Below are 16,883 nucleotides of genomic sequence, written 5' to 3' on the forward strand. Positions count from 1 at the left end.
CTGAAATGAAGATGCACAGAAAAAAATTATTTCTCCAGCTGTGTTTACTCAATGCAGCTTTAACAACCTAGTGAAAGATATTATAGCAACAGTACAAAAAAAAAAAAGCCGAATCACAGAAATGGTTAAAGGATCACCCCTCCTAAAAAAAATACTAGTAAACTCAATCAGGTGTAAATAATCACCTTCTCCGTTGCACACCAAACTAATTGGCTTCCACTTATGATCAATCCTTCTGGTTTGTTAAGGTTTTCCTGGAGCATTTCACTGCTTGGAAATGCAACTGAAAGCAAACAATCAACTCTGGGTGTCAAAGCACCGTCAAAAGATCTCAAGGATAAAGTTGTGGACAGGCACAAGTCAGGAGATGGATACAAAAAATGTTAAAGGCGTTATCAATCCCTAGGAGCTCAGTAAAGTCCAGAATCAAGAACTGGAAAGGGTTTGGTACTACTAGGACCCTTCCTAGGTCATGCTGTCCCACCAAACTGTATGGAAGAGCGAGGAGGAAACTGGTCAGAGAGGCTACTGAGAGGCCTGTGGCAACTTTCATGCAGCAAGGAGTGGTCATTGTGTGCATGTGACAATAATATTACATCCATCCATTATCCAACCCGCTATATCCTAACTACAGGGTCACGGGGGTCTGCTGGAGCCAATCCCAGCCAACACAGGGCGCAAGGCAGGAAACAAACCCTGGGCAGGGCGCCAGCCCACTGCAGGACACACACACACACCAAGCACACACTAGGGACAATTTAGGATCGCCAATGTACCTAACTTGCATGTCTTTGGACTGTGGGAGGAAACCGCAGCACCCGGAGGAAACCTACGCAGACATGGGGAGAACATGCAAACTCCACACAGCGAGAACCCGGGAAGTGAACCCAGGTCTGCTTACTGCGAGGCAGCAGCGCTACCACTGCACCACCGTACTGCCCAATAATATTACAAACGCTCCATAAATGTGGATTGTATGGGAGGATCAAGAAAAAAGCAACACCTCAAGAAAGGACACATTAAGTCTCAATTGAACTTAGCCAAAATACACCTTGAAGATTCTGAGGCCTAATGGAAAAAGTTGTGATGGTGAGATGACACCATAATCCAACTATGTGACCTCAACGCCAAACGGTATATCTGGTGGAAAGCCAATACAGCTTCCCATCCAAAGAACACACCCTGCCTACAGTAAAGCATAGGTTATAGCATTCTGTTGTGAGTGTGTTTCTCTGCAATAGAGACTGGGGGACTTGTCAAGATAGAAAAAAAAGTACTGTCAGATTCTTGAAGAAAACCTCCTACCCTCTGCCAGAAAGTTGTCAATGGGAAGAAGGTTCGCCTTCCATCATAACAACGACCTGAAGCACACAGCAAAGTTGACCACACAGTGGCTGAAGGGGAAAAAAGTGAATGTCCTTCTGTGGCCCGTCAGACTTAACTGTATTGAAAATCTGTGTAATGACTTGAAGATTGCAGTCCACCAGCAGTCACCATCCAAATTGACTGAGCATGAGCAAATCTGTAAAGAAGAGTGGGAAAATATTGCACAGTCTAGATAGGCAAAAAATCCCAACACACTCATGGCTATAATCAAAGCAAAAGGGGGTCCCACAAAGTACGAACACAGTGAGGTGATCCTTTAACCATCTTGGTGATTCTGTGTTTTTTTGAACTGTTAATGTTAATATCTTTCACTTGGCTGTTATAAGTTGCACATTAGTAAATACAGCTGGAGAAATATTTTTGTGATGTCCCTACATTGATGGATTAAAGGCCAGAAGTCCACATGACCGTCATCATCAGGTTCTTCCATGTGAACCCTGAATACCATGAGGACTGATTGTGAGGTCATTGTTGTTAGGTAGAATGCCTAGAGGGGGCTGGGTGGTCTTGTGGCCTCAGAACCCCTGCAGATTTAATTTTTTTTTCTCCAGCTGTCTGGAGTTTTTTTTTTTTCTGTCCTCCCTGGCCATTCGACCTTACTTTTATTCTATGTTAATTAGTGTTCCCTAATTCTATTTTCTTATTTATTTTGTCTTTTTCATCTTTCTTCATTATGTAAAGCACTTTGAGCAAAATCATTTGTATGAAAATGTGCTATAGAAATAAATGTTGTTGTTGTGTGTGTCTTCATTTCAGGCTGCAAAACAACAAAATGTGAATATTTTGAAGGGGTCTGATTCTTTTCTATACACACTGCAACTTCACTGCTTGCTGCTTCCTTGCCTGTCTTATAAAATGTGCAACTACCATATCATCTGTGAGGTAGCAGCACTGTCACTGTGCCACAGTGCTGTCCTTAGGAGCAAACGGTTGTTTTTGTTTTCTCAATCAGTTTTAATCCTTAATTTGGACAAACGTTACAAAAAAAAAAATCACTTCCCTACATGGCATAGTGAATAATTTCAAGAGGAGTGTAGGTATAGGCTTTCATCATTGTAGCAATTCTCTACTGCAGCCTGCATGATTACAGCTATGGTCGTGTCTGCAGTTTACCATCTACATCATAGAGATTTCTAAACTCGATAGAGTGTGACCTATCAAGATGACATAAAATCAAGACAGTCCTATCTTGTTTTTCTTTTCTTATAGGTGTGTTCTTCCTGTGCTTATGCAAATGTGTCATATACATTTTATGAAGTCTTGAATGTCCTGTTGTTCAAATGTGAATTTCCTCTTGGGATCTATCTATCTATCTAAAAAGGTGAATGCACAGATTTACATACAGCAGTGCTTCCCAAAGTCAGTCTTGGGTACCCCCTGTGGCTGGGCTAATTAAGTGAACTGTTATTTCCCAAGTTCTGCATTTTGGGAAAAATATCGAAATTACACAACTAAGTTTGGTAAAATAAATATATATATATACACAGTGATACCTCCTTGATCGCGGGGGTTGTGTTCCGGAACACCCCACGAAAGGTGAAAATCCACAAAGTAAAAACCATATGTTCATATGGTTATTTTTATATATTTTAAGCCCTTATAAACTCTCCCACACTCTTATAAACATTTCCCGCACAGTTATACAGCATAATCCCTTTGTATTCTCTTGGATATTAGGTAAGATTCGTTGAAATTATGTATGTAAACACACTGTTTATATACAGTAAAACCTAAATATTATTTTAAACATATCGAGCATTTCCGATATCACATATGTTACAGCCATTACGATAGACAGGCCACCAGCAATAAATATGTACAATGCAAGAAAAATTATATACAGTAAAATGTGTGTACAGTGACACTAAACGTACATACATGTACTAAGTACTGTACGTAGAAAATTAATTATGGTTACTCACCAACAATGACACGACAACTTGTCCGATAACGATGAGTTTAATTTTACTGCACAACAAAGGAGAGCATTACAGCTCCTTTTAAAGGAGCCTCTTCAGGCGACTGTGTAGCACCGCCGTTGTTCTTCTTCCGGCAGTCTTCAATCCAAATCCCTAAAGCAGATTCCGTCCGGACTACCGCCTTATTACGTCCACTTACAACTCGTTTTGCGCCCTGGTTAAAGGACACTGCGGCCCTAGATCTTATATTCTTTTCCATCTTTTTTAAATAAAAAGAATCGTGGACTCATTGATGCCGTAATGGCGTCCTACAACGGTGTAGCTTTTCCCTTGTTTCAACATATCCAAAACTTTTACCTTTTCGACAATCATTAGCATCTTCCGTTGGCACTTGGGCACGGACCCTGAAGCAGTAGCAGGAGCAGATCGATTTGGAGCCATAATGAAGGGCTTGACTATGCACAAAGATAAACACAAAAGAGCACAAAAGTTAACTCTTTACACAGCGAAACACGTTGATGCTGAATGAGCGAGACGAGACTTCCTGGTTAATGCAGCGGAATCGAATTCAGCGCTCCATCGCTGAGCCAATCAGCACACAGGAACTTAACTGCGTTCTCTGATTGGGTAGCTCCTCAGCCATCCGCCAATAGCGTCCCTTGTATGAAATCAACTGAGCAAACCAACTGAGGAAGCATGTACCAGAAACCTGCGGAGCAGTGAAAAATCCGCGTTATATAGTTAGATATGCTTACATATAAAATCCGCGATAGAGTGAAGCCGCAAAAGTCGAAACGCGATATAGCGAGGGATTACTGTATATATAAATGTACCAAGCAGTTATATGGGAATAATGTATCTTTTTTTCTTTTTAACAATATTTTCATCTGGATTTTCATTCTACTTTTCCATGTGTTCTAATTGTTTTATCCATTGTTTACTAATTAGTGGGTCTGACGCTGAAGTAGTTGCAGCCTTTGATTATTCAGTGTGGTTTGCCTGTGTGTCTGCTGTGCTTGTCATTACTAAGATACAACGAAGGGGGAAAACTGCACAGAGAAAGAGCAAATTATTATGAAATCAACAAAAGAGTTAAGCATTTAAATCTATAGCAAAAGAAAAAATATTTCTAAATGTCTTATAAATGTAAAAATCCTGCTGCTGTGCTTTCTGAATGTAGAATAAGAGAAAAAAAAATACCAGCTAATTAAATGAGATCAGCGTTATCAGGTGTTGTCACTGATTATGACTCAGGTTGGAACAAAAACCTGCCTGCATACTGGGTCACTTGTAGAATATCTGAAAAGATGGCCATGTGCACATTTAATATAAATTAGACTTTAGGAATATAATTATCAATGATATTAAAATGTGTGTATCATGTATTATTTATGCACGTTATGCTGGAAAAGGTGTCAATTTTGTATTAATGCTAGAGTTTGTGGTGCATGTTGTTCCAGCCAGCTTCAGTCCCAGTTTTTCTAGTCTAAGGCCTGCTTTAGTTTTATTTAAAATTGAGAGGAGTTAAATTGGGACTGTTACCCAGTTACATATGTACTGTGATTGAAAGCACTGTTTCAAAGAGGGAAAAAGGGCTGATGCAGAATTATATACATGTATTATTATACTTCAATAAATATCAGTAAAGTCATCAGAGCAGTCCTCACTAAAAGCCATCAAACACAGTAGCTTTCCCTCCCTTTTTGAGAACTTGAGGAGGTCAGTGGTACATTTGTTTTTAACACTGCTGTTCTGATACAACTTTATTTATTTTTGTTATTCAAAGTACCTACTCAAATAAAGTACTAGTCCATCTGTATAAATTAAAGTGGGCTGCAAATAACACTGTGCATCAGGAAACATTTTTGTGAGATTTGTCACTGACATGAAGTTACAAAATCAACGACAGACTTGACACGTAGTGAATCAGTGCCATGGCAGCTGTATCTGCACTGATGTTTTGTGTTTCTTTTCTATCCTTTATGAGTGTTCCTTTTTTTCCAGACCTCCTGCTGTAGTCCCCAGCTTGGTAAATGTCAGCAACCTTTCAAATGAGAGAAACTGTTGTATGTCTCAATTTTGTGCCTGAACATGTCAGATGACAATATTTTTTTCTGCCCTAAGTATTACTTTTAAGGCATTTCAAAATATTAAATTATGGTTTGGGATGCATTATTCACAATTGTTTAGAAATATTACCTTGTATAGAGAATGACTGAAAGTTACCAAGACTAGGAGCTTTACTGTGAGGAATGGTCTGGTCTTGTGAAAAGCTTAATATTATAAAAATATTTGTAATTGTGATGTATTAATTGTGGATGCCTTTAATTTATTGCCAGATGATTAGGTTAATTTGTGTCTGTATTTATTTTCATCAACAATTTTTGACCAAAAAAAAGTATGCAAACTTCAGTGCAAGCATAAAATTTGAAGATGACAGCAATAATAATTCAGCAACTCCAAGCAACCTGTTTAAAGAGAAACACTTGGACATACTCAGTAAGTTATTGCAGCAGAATTCAAGGTCAAGATGTTTAATGAATGCGTCTGCTTCTGTGTATGTGCTTTTGTGAAACCTGCTAAACAGATTTTTGTGAAATTCCACTTTGTTCTTGTTTAGAGAAGAACATGGAAATGAGGTGTATTGTATTTACCCAAGAAGCAATACTTTGATGGCTGAGTTGTAAACTGTTCATTATTTAAGGGAAAAAGGCCTTATGAGCAGTTGGTAGGAGAAGATTTTGGGGAATAATTTACTTTGCTATAAAGGGTTATTCGTGTTTTTTTTTTATATAGATCCCCCCCCCCCCCACCCCCCAAAGTATTTTCCATTAATCATTTGAGTATAGCGCTGCTTTTAAAAAGTTCCCACGTATGGTCATGTCTCTAATGCTGGGCCCATCTTGTGTGTTTCTTCATGTGTCCTTCCTCCTAAGTTGGCATGTGGTTGTTCCATAAATAAAGGATTCCAGTTGTTAGATGAAATGAGTATTCAGCCTAGCTCAAGGGGGGTAAAAAGTAAACTTAATCAAGGAAAATGTCTTTCTTTTCAGTTGATCTGTGCAAATAGGTGATTTTTTCAAAAATGTTGAATGGGAAAAAAGGTTCTCTTTCATATCATGCAAGCAATATGTGGAGTAAAAATTGTAGTCAGTAAGAAGTTGCTGTGTAGCTTTCTATTGCAAATGAGGTTGGAAATTATTTTTTTCTTCAAATTGCATGCTATTATACAGTAATCCCTCCTCCATCGCGGGGGTTGCGTTCCAGAGCCACCCGTGAAAAAAGAAAATCCGCGAAGTAGAAACCATATGTTTATATGGTTATTTTTATATTGTCATGCTTGGGTCACAGATTTGTGCAGAAACACAGGAGGTTGTAGAGAGACAGGAACATTATTCAAACACTGCAAACAAACATTTGTCTCTTTTTCAAAAGTTTAAACTGTGCTCCATGACAAGACAGAGATGACAGTTCTGTCTCACAATTAAAAGAATGCAAACATATCTTCCTTTTCAAAGGAGTGCACGTCAGGAGACAGAGAGAGAACAAAGCAAGCAGTCAAAAAAATCAATAGGGCTGTTTGGCTTTTAAGTATGCGAAGCACCACGGTACAAAGCTGTTGAAGGCGGCAGCTTACACCCCCTCCGTCAGGAGCAGGGAGAGAGAGAGAGCCAGAGAAAAACAAGTCAAAAATCAATACGTGCCCTTTGAGCTTTTAAGTATGCGAAGCACCGTGAAGCGCTGCACACAGAAGGTAGCAACGTGAAGATAATCTTTCAGCATTTTCAGACGAGCGTACGTATTGTCTAGGTGTGCGAACAGCCCCCCTGCTCACACCCCCCTACGTCAGCGCAAGAGAGAGAGAGAAAGTAAGTTGGGTAGCTTCTCAGCCATCTGCCAATAGCGTCCCTTGTATGAAATCAACTGGGCAAACCAACTGAGGAAGCATGTACCAGAAATTAAAAGATCCATTGTCCGCAGAAACCCGCGAAGCAGCGAAAAATCCGCGATATATATTTAAATATCCATCCATCCATCCATTTTCCAACCCGCTGAATCCGAACACAGGGTCACGGGGGTCTGCTGGAGCCAATCCCAGCCAACACAGGGCACAAGGCAGGAAACAATCCTGGGCAGGGTGCCAACCCACCGCAGATATTTAAATATGCTTACATATAAAATCCGCGATGAAGTGAAGCCGCGAAAGGCGAAGCGCAATATAGCGAGGGATCACTGTATTCTGATTTTTTGGAGCTAAAACCACATGATGATTTAGACATTAAGCAAAGACCAATCCTGGATATGTTTGTGTTGCAAATATCACTTAAAAGTGATATCTAAATGAAAAAATATAGTGTAACATTTATTTCACTGTTGTATGTTTTCAGGCATTCTGTGTAGTGTCTCATAAAATAGAGCACTGTTTTACAAAAATTTGAAAAGAAATCAGTTTTTAAAAGTATACAATATCATCATGAATTTGAGAGTGTGATGGCAGAAAACAAGTGCACAAATAACGTAATTCTAATATGATGTTTTTCTTAGTATAATTTTCTTTATCCATCTTGATTTACATTCTCTTCCAATATTTCACCTGATGACTGACACTGTTAGTGGCATTGGGCCAGCATTGTAATCGTGCTTCTCTATGTGGTTGATCTCACTTTTTGAATTTGATGATTTATTGGCCCCCTGGTAGCATGAAATGGTGTTGTAATGATGCTTGTTTATTTTAAACAATAAGAAAGAAAGTAATTTTATTAGGCATATTTCGGTTTTGGCTTTGGAATGAGTTACTTATATTGTTTACTGTTTTGGCTTGCACTTTTCTATTGATGTATTACTTTTGAATGTTTCCTGTGCTGGTTGGGTGGCTCTTTGAGCAAATGATAGGTTGTCTTTAAGGAAGGCAGGCAGTAACAGCTAGTTAATATTTAATATTTTTATTATTATTATGGGTTAAATGTCTTAATTTGTTTCACATTTACCCAATCAAACTTTTTTTCCCCTACATTTAGTGATTTTTTTTTTCTTTGCAGGTTCATTGTTTTAAAGGCAAGCAGAGAAACCATGCACTTGTGTGTAACAAATCATTGTTAGGATTTTACCTAAAAATACAGGAGACAACCTGTTAACATAATTTCCCACCTTGTTATATATGTATCTGGCATGGGTGAGAACTAAGGTTTAATTTAATACAGGATTCTTCATCAATCCCTTATCAAAGCAGTCCACCCATTTTCAGACTTGCTTAACTCAATCCATGGCTGCTCAGGACAGAATCTAAGAGACCAGAACTACTTTAGTCTTGAATAGTGGATCCTATTTTAAAGTTCCCAAAGGCATTAATATAGTTGATCCATTAGAATTCTTTTATTTAAATAATGCACCATGCACTAGATAGTAAAGGTTATTCAGGCAAAGTTCATTTAAGAGCAAAACCATAAAAGCACTCTTTCATGCAGAGTGTTTAGAATTGGGAATTAATATGGAAGCTATGTAGGTGAAACAGATTATGAACACTTTTTAGAAGGGTGTGGATATTACAGCTTGGCTGATTCTAAACAAAACAAGATTATTAACTGCACCAGTAAAAGAAGTAGAACATAAGAACATAGCTGTACAGTCTTTTCTCATTTCTTAGGTGCTTAATGGTGGTATTTGATAAGTGACACAAATTGCAGGTCTTCCTGCACTCCGCTATCACTATACTTTATATTGGTGTGCCAGTCGAGTAATGCTGCTTCTTAGCAGGTGGGAGACCTCCAGAAGGTTTGTTAGTAAGTTCACCCAGGCCCAGCTTGGCTTGGCTCCAAAAACCTGACCTGCATAAACAACAAGGTGGCAGATTGGCGATGTTTATTCTTGCATTATATGAAAAACAGATTTTCCTATTTAAGGTTGTTTTCCCCCAATCAGATTTTGTTCCCCTGATTTAGTGACAAAAGGTAAAACCTTGATCTTAGTAAAAAAAATAATAGGTGACTACGTGTCTCATGGTGCAGTTTTTCATGTTAAATGTGTTTCTTTTATTTCATGAGAGCTACTAAAGAATTTGAATGGCTAATGTTGCAGCCAGTTGTGTCATCCAGCCTCTGCATTAAAGATCATTAATTTGATCCAGAATCATTTGTCACCACATTGCTGGGCTAATGACCTTCTGCGTAGTCCGTGTACATTATGGGGCTTCTGTCTTGAATGCCAAGCAGGAAATCTGAGTCATCATGTAAAAGAAAAGGCATACACTGTTTTTGATTTAAGCTGATGCATTCTATGCAACTCCCTCTCCATCAGATTTCTTTTAAAATTTTGTTCTGAGTAGGTGTGAAAAGAAAGCTTTTCAATCTACAAGGGCTTTTTGTTATTATGCTAAAAATATACACTTCTTAGAATGTCCTGAATGTGTAATCAAATAGCAAGGCAGGGTATTGACAAATTTATGTGCCGATTTTGTTCTTGAAGCAAGCAGTTGTCTGAGTGTGAGAGTGTATAGTCAATTGCAATTATCATAAATGCATACACATTACTGCTTGACACTGAAAGACGGGGGAGCTTGGGCCTCAGAATGGCTCCACTTGGATTTCTTGAAAAACGTTGCTTCAATATCTTCTGTCCTTCAGAGGAAGCAATGTAGTGCAACAAGTAAAGAGTTTGAAACCATGGGCTCCTTATTGTCAGTCCCAACTCAATCATAAAGTTTCTCTTGTTTTCTTTCATTTTTATGTGCTTTTGCAACAAAATGTACCAGTGGGAAATTTGTAGTGTCCTCTGGGAAAACAAAATCACTTCTAGACTATTTCTAAACGTCTGTATTTTCACATAACATGGACTTTAGTGGTTGTTTTGTTAAGGTGACTTACTGGAAGGATTTAATAATATCCTGACCATCTGTAACAAAAATAACTGTCTGTATGTTAACAGAAGCATGTTATTCAGGGCCAAATGGATTCATCAGCAAAATACATAATTTATTTTGTAGTCTGCTTTGCTTTGGTTGAAAAAGCATTTTTTTTTTCTTTCTTAGATACGTAATTGTATAGGAATAAGTTCAGGACAAAAGAAGAAAATATTGCTGTCAAATCGGCCACTTTTAAATATGCGTTGAGCTTTTACAGACAAATTTGAAATTGGTGTAGGCAGGAATAAAGTTGAGAAAAGTGCCCCCCAACTGTGAATAACATGATTCGTAATACTTGCTGTGCATCATAATAACTTCATTCATCACCTCACCAGTGAATGAAATGTTCATTGTGCCAGCTTTCTTGTCAATAGGTTGGCAATTGCTCACTCTGTGTGGGCTTTGTGCTGAACTCTGTAAGTGGAGAGGACACGAGACTCTGGCTACTGTCTACTGCAAATTGAATTGAGACATAGCGCTCGTGCATCATGAGGGGTTGCAGGGTTTCTTGACTGTAATAAAGAATGCTGAATGAATTGATAATCTTTATTTTTAAGTTGTTAACCCTATTAAAATTATTCCCCTATTAACATATGTTTAAATGATTTTTACATTTCTTTTGATGAGGAGTAGATTTTATAGGCAGGTCAAGATTAGAGAATGTTTGCACGAGGGATCTTCAAGTCCTTAACCTCTTGGATCTCGTTATGGAAGTGTTGACTTGTAGGATAAAAGACCAATCTCCCTGGTGCAGGCACTTTGCTGATGAAATTGTGCTGTGTAGCACAAAAAGAGGAAATGGAGAGAAAGTTGGAAGAATGGAGAAGTGCTTTAGAAGATGGAGGTTTGAAGATAAATAGGAAGACGCAGACAGAAGATATGAGGTTTAATAATGATCAGGATTCAGAAGTTAACTTGCAGGGAGAGCAATTGAAAAGAGTGGATACATGTAAATATTTAGGATTGGTGATAGCCAGAGATAACCCATAGAATTGGAGTGCAGATAGACCAATTGGAAAAGGAATGTGGAGTATTGTGAGATCGAAGTATTAAGGTAAAGGTTAAAGGTAATTTTTTTTAAGATAGTGGTAATACCAGCAATGATGTATGGAGCTAAGATATGGCCAGTAAAGGGAGTGAAGGAGAAGAAACTGGTTGTGGCAGAAATGAAAATGTTGAGTTGGATGTATGGAGTTACAAAAAAGGATGGAATAACAAATGAGAACCTCAAAGTTACAACAAAACGTAGAAGAGATATCTAGGAAAGTACTGGAAAGTAGTTTGAAATGGTATGGACATGTGATGAGGGGAGACTATGAATATTTGGACTAAATGTTAATAGGAGTGGAAGTACAGGTGAAGAGAAAGCGAGGGAAGCCAAAACAATATTAAAAGGTGTCCTAAACAAAGTTTGTCCCAGCTATACTCTGCCATACAATTTCACCTGGTGAGTCTCCCCTCTACATATGGTCGAAAAACTACAAAATCTCTCAACACTCCCCGCAGGTCCCTGAACTAGATGAGTGTCCAAATCTCCATGAAGTCTGAATTGCCATCCAAGTCCTTAAGAACAAGAAAGCTGCTGGTGAAGACACTATACCTGCTGAATTATATAAGTATGGTGGGCTTAAACGTCTTGTCAAATTGACCGATTTCTCCAGTCAGTGCTGGAAGCTTGGCAAAATTTCATGGAAACAGCTAACATTGTCACTATCTACAAGAAGAAAGGGGATCGATCAACAGCCGTGGAATTTCAATGCTGGATGTTGCTGGGAAAAATCCTTGGCCGTGTCATTCTTCTCCGGCTACTTCATCACGTTGCAGACAGAATACTTCTGGAGTCGCAAGCTGGCTTTCATCCCAAATGCAGCACAGTTGACCTCATCTTTGTCATTTGACAATTTCTAAAGAAGACTCTTGAAAACCAGTGAGACATCAGCTTTGCCTTCATCTGCCTGTGAAAAGCATTTTACACAGTCAACCATGAGATGCCTTGGGAAGTACTTCATAAGTTTGGATGCCCCCCAAAATTCCTCACTAAGCTCTGTCTCTTCCATAACTGAATGAAAGCGGACGTCCTTGTTGGCGGGGAAATATCTGCTCCCTTCGAAATTACTGTTGGTGTCGAGTAAGGCTGTGTCCTGGCTCCGGTTCTTTTCAACATTCACCTTGTCACCGTCACTGTTCTCTCCAGAAATGAATTGGATGCCACTGATGGAGTAAGGATGTGGTACTGACTGGATGGAAATTTGTTCAACCTCCGAAGATTGTTACCCCACTTGAAAACCTCCTTGACAATAATTTACGAGCTCCAGTGTGCTGACGATGTTGCTGGCATAGCTCTTCACCTGAAAAACCTTCACAGGACTGTTGACTCTGTACACTCAGCCTGTTTTAGGATGGGCTAGGAAATTGGCACCTCTAAGACACTGACCCTTCAGACTGCCTTCCAGCACATAAATCCTCCAGAGGACATCAAGATTGGCAACAAGACACTGGGGAACATGCAGTCCTTCTCCTACCTTGGAAGCATAATATCTAGTGATGCCTCTGTGACTGAGGAGAGTGCGAACTGCCTCTAACTAGCCTCCATTCCATTCAGCTGCCAATGCAAGCATGTCTTCTGTAACTGAAATCTCTGCATGGCAACCAAAGTTGTGGTATATCACATGGAGTGTATATCAACACTCCTTTATGGATGCGAGTTCTGAACTCCCTACTGCAAGCAAATCCACACAAAGGAAGCATTTCACATCTGCTGCCTCCAGAAGATCCTGGGCATCACTTGGGAGAACGGGGCTTTACACACTAAAATTCTGGAACGCTGCTTATCAACTAGCATTGAGGCCATGCCGCTCAACTCTGTCCACCCATGGACCGGGCATGTTATCCACATTTATGAGTCTTGGCTTCCCCAGGTGGTCCTGTAAGGTGAACTCACAGAAGGATCCTGAATTCAAGGTGGACCAAAACAAAAATGCTTTAAGGACTACTTGAAGAGTTCTCTCAAGTCCTGCTCCATTCCACAAATTTGCTGAGAACGGCGCACTTTGGAGACGGTCAGTAAATTAATTAGTCTATCACTTTAAACAGCAATTGACACATCAACAAAAAGAGAATGCCAAGACATCACCAGCGATATCAACCCATCATGTCCCCGGGTCTACCTTTCCTGAATTGGCCAGCTCTCCCACCAGAGCACACACAGGAGGGGAAGTGACGGAGATGGACAAATGGATGGACAGCGTCATGACAGTTCTCAATGGAAGCCATTTAAGTAGTGATGTGTGACTATTAATCTATCAAAAGTCATCTTGGTTTTAATCTTAATAATGTACTTTTTGGTAATCAGAAATGTAAGATGTTTTTCAGCTGTCTGGATTGCTCCCAGCTTCTTTCTATTTCAAAATCCAGTACAGTGGGATGCATTCTTCATCTATTTGCTGGACAACCCAACTTCAAAGGAAATATTGGGTTTACTGACATGGTGACATTACAGCTTCCTTGCTTTTTCTCAAAACAAATGCAAATCTACGTCTTAATGAAAGTGTCCGCAGAGAACACAATACCAACTAAGTCACTTACATTTTGATATTCAAAATGGAAGGACCATGTAGAAAAAGTGTCATTTCTACATGGTGTGATTGAAATGTGTTCAAGTACCCTTAAATCAAAGTCTGCAATGTGTACTTTAATCACATCTGAATTGGTTGATTTGTAAGGTTAAACGGTGAAACAGAGGGATAAATCAAGAAGAATGTCTGTTTTTTCCGAAACATTATAGAGGGCACTATATAATATGACTGGAAATTAAGCATGCCATACAGTATAAAAATAATTTTAAAAAGTTAAAACATTGGCCTAGTACATATCTCACAGTGGTCCTTATGTGTAATAGATAATTGCTTATACAAAATGAAGTTCCAAAACTCAGAAATATTTTAATAGTAGTGTGTTAACAGATGTGTTAATACTCCATTACTTATGTCTGACCAAGATAATAGTGCCTAAAAGTGTCCTTCTTCCATAGTTGGTATTGCAAAAATGCATGCAGCAATGCGTCATTGAATGATTTATATAGTGCTGATTGTCCTGGGGCACAAGTAGTCAAGAAAGTGTACCAGCATTATGTAGATGCATCATGAAAGGAAAACAAAATGGGTGCAAAGATCTCCTCATTGCAACATTACACGCTTCAACTGTTTGTAACTAGCAGCAAAGATTGTAGGTGCTGCCTAGTAAAACAGCTGCTATTTAGGAGGTGTTGTATTTGACGATGTCTGTTTGTCTTCCTGTGCTAACTAGCATATAACCAAGAGTTCTACTAGAGGAGCAGACTTACAGCTAAAGACTGGTAGACTTTAGAATGGAGGTCCACATTAACAAGTCATTATTATCTGCCTCCATGTAGAAAGTACATCATAGTTTTCCAGTTCTCCCATGGTTGTGTTTTCGAAGATCCTTTCTGCAACTGTGTTCTCCAAAATGGCCCAACTGTCATATTTATGGGTCTAAAATGTGCCTTATTAAACATCAGTGACTCTGCCTGTCACACAGTCACTCTCATTTATGGTTGTGTGAAAGAGGAATAGCATACATGCGTCCAGAAGGTCCACAGTTGTGTGTCTGACATGTAGCCTTCGAGTGCTGGAAATTGTAATTCGCATAAGAAAATACTCTTCTACGTGCCTTGCCATACTGATCTCTGTTATACCTATTTTATGCAATTTGAGTTATGGTCTTGGAGTGCAACCTTTTTTTTTCTTTATTGGCAAGTTGTGTATCGAGTTATCCTTCAAGATTGTGTAAAGTATGCAATTGTTTTGTTGCAAATTGAAAAGAAGAAAATGCTTGGTCAAACATTAATATCTATTGCTTTTCTTTTTCAGAAGAGCCCACCACTGATGCCTTCACTGTAACAGAATGTCAGAGGAAGAAGATCCCCTTTAGTCCACATTCCCCTTCCCCAAACCCCTTTCCCTTCCCCTTTTTCCCTTCCCCATGAATACAAGCACTACTTATCCCTTGGTTACAAGCCTGTGGAGGGGCTTATAGTGAAGCCTGTTTTTCTCAGCCTGGTGAAGAACTGCAGCAATTGCAACCATTTGATTCATGAACTCCCAAAATAGTCCAGGTAAGATCTCTTCAGTTCTACTAGTGAATATTGAAAAAATCTGTTTATATGTTAATACTGCCTGTCACTCTGTTATGAAAGTAAGCCCAGGCTATTATGAAAACAGGAAAAAAAATTCATGGGACATAAACCATAATATTGCTCAGTGTTTCTGGATAGCCTTTGGTTATGGTGTGAATTTTTGCATTTGTCATGTTATATTCTGAGGGCAATACTGTTTTGCAATGCACAATTTATTTTAATCCAACTGTGCCATTAAGTTTTAAAAAAACATACCTTTTGGATGTAAAGCACTTTTCAGAATAAACATAAATAATACATATTTAATGAACACAATGATGTATGCAGCTACTTCTACTTTGACTACAGCACAGATCTTTTATAATTAATATTGACAAATTAAGGTAAGTCTTAATGCGCAGAACATCATGACAAAGTACATTTAACATGATGGAAGTCTTGCTTAGTGTACGTATGTTGAGAGAATGGTTATTGCCATGACTTTGAACACAGTTCACAAAGTGACAGAGGGCACTGTGTGATGATTAATTGAGCTGGAAGAATAAACCTGGCTCCTACTTTGAACTAAGAGCTGAGCTGGTTCAATTGTACATAACATTCAACTTTCATACTTTTACGAAAATGTTAGTAAATACTTGTATCAAAAGTCACCAATTGTATGTTTTGCTTTGTTTTGTTTTTTTTCTCTCTCTCTTTTGTGCTTACATCAACAGCATCTCTTTTCCTATGGTGTTGTGTTGTGTAAGTTCACATCACACAAGAACGAGCTCAAAGTTCAGTTCACACAGATTAAAATGAATAAATTCACGTTCTTAGTGCACTATTTCAATTTTCAACTAGTTCATTTTGTATTTTTTAAGGAGTGAGAATAAATTACCCATGTGTTTACTTTTTTCAATTTTACATGCCTTATATTAGGCTATTACAGTGTTCTTGAATAAAATACAATAATTATGAAAACTTTTTTTTTATTTAAATACACTTTGTTATACCCAGCAACAAACACGTATAACCATATATGCTAATATCCTCCCAGTCAAAATAGAAATTAAATAGATGCAAGTATACATATAAATTACCTCTCTATTTCCAACTGTGTGACACAAATGGTGACCGTGGAACCAGTGTGTACATGAACTAACCTATTACGCTGCCGGTCAAAATTCGCGTCACATATTGCATATCCAACAGGGAATAATATAAAGTGGCCTTGTGAAATACACGGTTTTCCTAAAAGCGAAAGCGGAACTTCACCACGTGCTCGTGTCAGCGGGGGTGCAGCTTAAGCACAAGCAGGCAAGCAGGCAGACACAGACAGTGCCTATTTGATTTTGCATTATTTTTTCTGAATACAAAAAAATGCCAAAAAATTCGTACGAAATAAACATTCGTAAAAATCTACTATTTGTGCTTATTTGACTCCACTACATTATAGGGTAAGGCCAGAATGTTTATTCTGTGGACCTAAACCACATCCAGAATGTCACATTAAGCTGAACTTAGCTCATGTTCAAGTTCTTCACTT

The 16,883-nt window shown here is 38.6% G+C and overlaps 1 protein-coding gene across 3 annotated transcripts in view; it reads left to right on the forward strand.

Annotated features, from left to right (window-relative positions):
* Positions 1-16,883, forward strand: part of hdac5 (histone deacetylase 5) — a 216,657-nt gene that overhangs the window by 26,640 nt on the left and 173,134 nt on the right. For 2 of the 3 annotated variants that reach the window (XM_051936382.1, XM_051936385.1), the window contains exon 2: positions 15,093-15,337. In XM_051936382.1, the coding sequence (XP_051792342.1) occupies positions 15,316-15,337 (22 nt within the window). In that variant the 5' untranslated portion in view covers positions 15,093-15,315. The remainder of the gene's footprint in view (positions 1-15,092; positions 15,338-16,883) is intronic. The other variant, XM_051936384.1, reaches the window with a different exon arrangement.

This window comes from Erpetoichthys calabaricus, chromosome 14 (genome assembly GCF_900747795.2).
Source record: "Erpetoichthys calabaricus chromosome 14, fErpCal1.3, whole genome shotgun sequence".
NCBI lineage: Eukaryota > Metazoa > Chordata > Cladistia > Polypteriformes > Polypteridae > Erpetoichthys > Erpetoichthys calabaricus.